The sequence below is a fragment of the Oncorhynchus tshawytscha genome, unplaced genomic scaffold (genome assembly GCF_018296145.1).
Source record: "Oncorhynchus tshawytscha isolate Ot180627B unplaced genomic scaffold, Otsh_v2.0 Un_contig_11618_pilon_pilon, whole genome shotgun sequence".
In the NCBI taxonomy this organism is placed as follows: domain Eukaryota; kingdom Metazoa; phylum Chordata; class Actinopteri; order Salmoniformes; family Salmonidae; genus Oncorhynchus; species Oncorhynchus tshawytscha.
This window is the reverse complement of record NW_024609343.1, coordinates 110,001-115,000: the sequence shown is the minus strand read 5'-3', so window position 1 is coordinate 115,000 and position 5,000 is coordinate 110,001. Positions and strand designations below refer to the sequence as shown.

Sequence of the window (5,000 nt, the reverse complement as noted above, 5' to 3'; positions counted from 1 at the left end):
TGAAACACAACAGGTCCAATACTGGATTAAATACTGGACATCCTCCTCTCTCTCTCTTCCTGAAACAGGTTCAATACTGGATTAAATACTGGACATCCTCCTCTCTCTCTCTTCCTGAAACAGGTTCAATACTGGATTAAATACTGGACATCCTCCTCTCTCTCTCTCTCTCTCTCTTCCTGATTAAATACTGGACATCCTCCTCTCTCTCTCTCTTCCTGAAACAGGTTCAATACTGGATTAAATACTGGACATCCTCCTCTCTCTCTTCTTCCTGAAACAGGTTCAATACTGGATTAAATACTGGACATCCTCCTCTCTCTCTCTTTCCTGAAACAGGTTCAATACTGGATTAAATACTGGTCCTCTCTCTCTCTCTCTTACCTCAGTATAAACAGTCCCTCTTCAATACTCTCCGTATTAAAACCAGTCCCTCTCTCTCTCTCTTCCTGAAACCAATCAGTATAAACCAGTCCCTCTCTCCTCTCCTGAAACAGGTTCAATACTGGAAAATAGTCTCTCTCTCTCCTCTCCGTACCTCAGTATAAACCAGTCCCTCTCTCTCCTCTCCGTACCTCAGTATAAACCAGTCCCTCCCTCTCTCTCCGTACCTCAGTATAAACCAGTCCCTCCCTCTCCTCTCCGTACCTCAGTATAAACCAGTCCCTCTCTCTCTCCTCTCCGTACCTCAGTATAAACCAGTCCCTCTCTCTCCTCTCCGTACCTCAGTATAAACCAGTCCCTCTCTCTCCTCTCCGTACCTCAGTATAAACCAGTCCCTCCCTCTCCTCTCCGTACCTCAGTATAAACCAGTCCCTCTCTCTCCTCTCCGTACCTCAGTATAAACCAGTCCCTCTCTCTCCTCTCCGTACCTCAGTATAAACCAGTCCCTCTCTCTCCTCTCCGTACCTCAGTATAAACCAGTCCCTCTCTCTCCCTCTCCGTACCTCAGTATAAACCAGTCCCTCTCTCTCTCTCCGTACCTCAGTATAAACCAGTCCCTCTCTCTCCTCTCCGTACCTCAGTATAAACCAGTCCCTCTCTCTCCTCTCCGTACCTCAGTATAAACCAGTCCCTCTCTCTCCTCTCCGTACCTCAGTATAAACCAGTCCCCCTCCCTCTCCTCTCCGTACCTCAGTATAAACCAGTCCCTCTCTCTCCTCTCCGTACCTCAGTATAAACCAGTCCCCCTCTCTCTCTCTCTCCGTACCTCAGTATAAACCAGTCCCTCCCTCTCCTCTCCGTACCTCAGTATAAACCAGTCCCTCTCTCCTCTCTCCGTACCTCAGTATAAACCAGTCCCCTCTCTCTCCCTCTCCGTACCTCAGTATAAACCAGTCCCCCTCTCTCCTCTCCGTACCTCAGTATAAACCAGTCCCCCTCTCTCTCTCCTCTCCGTACCTCAGTATAAACCAGTCCCTCTCTCTCCTCTCCGTACCTCAGTATAAACCAGTCCCCCTCTCTCTCCCTCTCCGTACCTCAGTATAAACCAGTCCCCCTCTCTCTCTCCTCTCCGTACCTCAGTATAAACCAGTCCCTCTCTCTCTCTCCCGTACCTCAGTATAAACCAGTCCCTCTCTCTCTCCTCTCCGTACCTCAGTATAAACCAGTCCCTCTCTCTCTCTCCTCTCCGTACCTCAGTATAAACCAGTCCCTCTCTCTCCGTACCTCAGTATAAACCAGTCCCTCCCTCTCCTCTCCGTACCTCAGTATAAACCAGTCCCCCTCTCTCTCTCCTCTCCGTACCTCAGTATAAACCAGTCCCCCTCTCTCTCTCCTCTCCGTACCTCAGTATAAACCAGTCCCCTCTCTCTCTCTCTCCGTACCTCAGTATAAACCAGTCCCCCTCTCTCTCTCTCTCCGTACCTCAGTATAAACCAGTCCCTCCTCTCTCCTCTCCGTACCTCAGTATAAACCAGTCCCCCTCTCTCTCTCCTCTCCGTACCTCAGTATAAACCAGTCCCCCTCTCTCTCTCTCTCCGTACCTCAGTATAAACCAGTCCCTCTCTCTCCTCTCCGTACCTCAGTATAATGCAGTCCCTCTCGGAGCCCCAGGGATCGACTCTGACGTTGACATGACGACACTGGTTCATGAGCTCCAGGTGGGAGGGACACTGCACCCAGGAGGCGGAGCATGTCAGGGCCAGGTGCAGTTGCAGAGAAATACGCTCCGTGTTCTCTGTCAAACAGGAAGTAGAATGGACCAATTAATAGAACTAAAGAGGACAGACCAACCACCAATCATGCAGTGTGTGTCAGTGTGTGTGTCAGTGTCTCTCTCTCCCTCTCCGTATCTCAGTGTGTGTGTTACCGGTATTTTCGGGAAAACGGGTTCTGCCGACCCCCGTGGTCGGAGGGGGACAGGACCTGGGTGGGGTCTCGGAGGTAGATGCCTCATTGACGTTCCCACGGTAACAGTGAAGCCCAGGTTAGCGGTGGGGAGAGAGGCATGCTGGGTCAGGTAGTCTATGCTCTGTCCACCTGTAAAAAGCACAGAGAAACCAGTTACTCCACTAGAGACACTAGTTCTCCACTATACAGTAGACAGGACTATACAGTAGACACTAGTTCTCCACTATACAGTAGAACTAGTTCTCCACTATACAGTAGACACTAGTTCTCCACTATACAGTAGACACTAGTTCTCCACTATACAGTAGACACTAGTTCTCCACTATACAGTAGACACTAGTTCTCCACTATACAGTAGACACTAGTTCTCCACTATACAGTAGACACTAGTTCTCCACTATACAGTAGACACTAGTTCTCCACTGCCTACAGTAGACACTAGTTCTCCACTATACAGTAGACACTAGTTCTCCACTATACAGTGGGGAGACTAGTTCTCCACTATACAGTAGGTTCACTAGTAGGCACTAGTTCTCCACTATACAGTAGGCACTGTTCTCCTGTACTATACAGAGAAACCAGCACGAGACACTAGTTCTCCACTATACAGTAGACACTAGTTCTCCACTATACAGTAGACACTAGTTCTCCACTATACAGTAGACACTAGTTCTCCACTATACAGTAGACACTAGTTCTCCACTATACAGTAGACACTAGTTCTCCACTATACAGTAGACACTAGTTCTCCACTATACAGTAGACACTAGTTCTCCACTATACAGTAGACACTAGTTCTCCACTATACAGTAGACACTAGTTCTCCACTATACAGTAGACACTAGTTCTCCACTATACAGTAGACACTAGTTCTCCACTATACAGTAGACACTAGTTCTACTCAACAGTCCAACTTCCTGTCCAACTTCCTGTCCAACACAGAGGAGTCTTGCCTGTATGATTCCGTGTCCCTGTGCGAACACCTCGATATCGTCAACCTTCAGAGCCGTGTTCTCCAGAGCTCTCCTCACCGCAGAGACCGATGGACGGATACCGTTCTGCTTCAGACCTGCAGCGCACACACACACACACACACACACACACACACACACACACACACACACACACCCATTATAACACACACACACACACACACCCCATTATAACACACACACACACACACACACCCCATTATAACACACACACACACACACACACCCCATTATAACACACACACACACACACATAACACACACACACACACACACACACACACACACACACACACACACATTAAAACACACACACACCCCATTATACCACCCCATTATAACACACACACACACACACACACATTAAAACACCCCTCCACATACCACATTATAACACACACACACACATTAAAACACACCCCCACACACATTAAAACACCCCCCACATTATAACACACACACACATTAAAACACACCCCATTAAAACACCCCCCCATTATAACACACACAAACATTAAACCCCCATTAACACACACACACACACACACACACACATTAAAACACACCCCCATTAAAACACCCCCCATTATAACACACACACACACACACAAACATTAAACCCCCATTATAACACACACACACACACATGCACACACAAACATTAACCCCCCCCATTATAACACACACACACACACACACACACAATTAAAACACCCCCCATTATAACACACACACACACACACACACACATTAAAACACACCCCCATTAACACACACACACACACACACACAAACATTAAACCCCCCCCATTATAACACACACACACATTAAAACACGCCCCTATTAACACACACACCCACCTGACAGCACCAGGGCGATCCCTCCACAGGCGTTGGGGGACGACATGGAGGTACCATTCATCAGCTGGGTTCCTCTGAGAGTCCAGTTGGGTACGGAGGCGATGGCCCCTCCCGGAGCAGTGATACTGACCCCCAGGGCCCCGTCGGTACTGGGGCCCCGAGACGACCAGGTGTACTGGTTCGGAGGAAGCTTCTCTCTCAGAGAATACTCTGCAACCATCATGTCTGGAGTCACATACGCCCCCACGCCTGGAAGAGGAGACCAACGGGGTAAAACACACACACACCCCCCCACGCCTGGAAGAGGAGACCAACGGGGTAAAACACACACACACACACCCCCACGCCTGGAAGAGGAGACCAACGGGGTAAAACACACACACACACACACACACCCCCACGCCTGGAAGAGGAGACCAACGGGGTAAAACACACACACACCCCCCCCACGCCTGGAAGAGGAGACCAACGGGGTAAAACACACACACACACACCCCCCACGCCTGGAAGAGGAGACCAACGGGGTAAAAACACACACAAAACACACACACACACCCCCCACGCCTGGAAGAGGAGACCAACGGGGTAAAACACACACACACACCCCCCACGCCTGGAAGAGGAGACCAACGGGGTAAAACACACACACACCCCCCCACGCCTGGAAGAGGAGACCAACGGGGTAAAACACACACACACACACCCCCCACGCCTGGAAGAGGAGACCAACGGGGTAAAACACACACACACACCCCCACGCCTGGAAGAGGAGACCAACGGGGTAAAACACACACA

The 5,000-nt window shown here is 49.6% G+C and overlaps 1 protein-coding gene across 1 annotated transcript in view; it reads right to left on the bottom strand.

Moving 5' to 3' along the window:
- tpp2 (tripeptidyl peptidase 2) overlaps positions 1 to 5,000 on the bottom strand; it is a 53,947-nt gene that overhangs the window by 27,797 nt on the left and 21,150 nt on the right. The window contains 7 exon segments of the mRNA XM_042314929.1: positions 2,023 to 2,054; positions 2,057 to 2,179; positions 2,312 to 2,328; positions 2,330 to 2,394; positions 2,396 to 2,481; positions 3,293 to 3,421; positions 4,206 to 4,454. Coding sequence (XP_042170863.1) covers positions 2,023 to 2,054; positions 2,057 to 2,179; positions 2,312 to 2,328; positions 2,330 to 2,394; positions 2,396 to 2,481; positions 3,293 to 3,421; positions 4,206 to 4,454 — 701 coding nt within the window.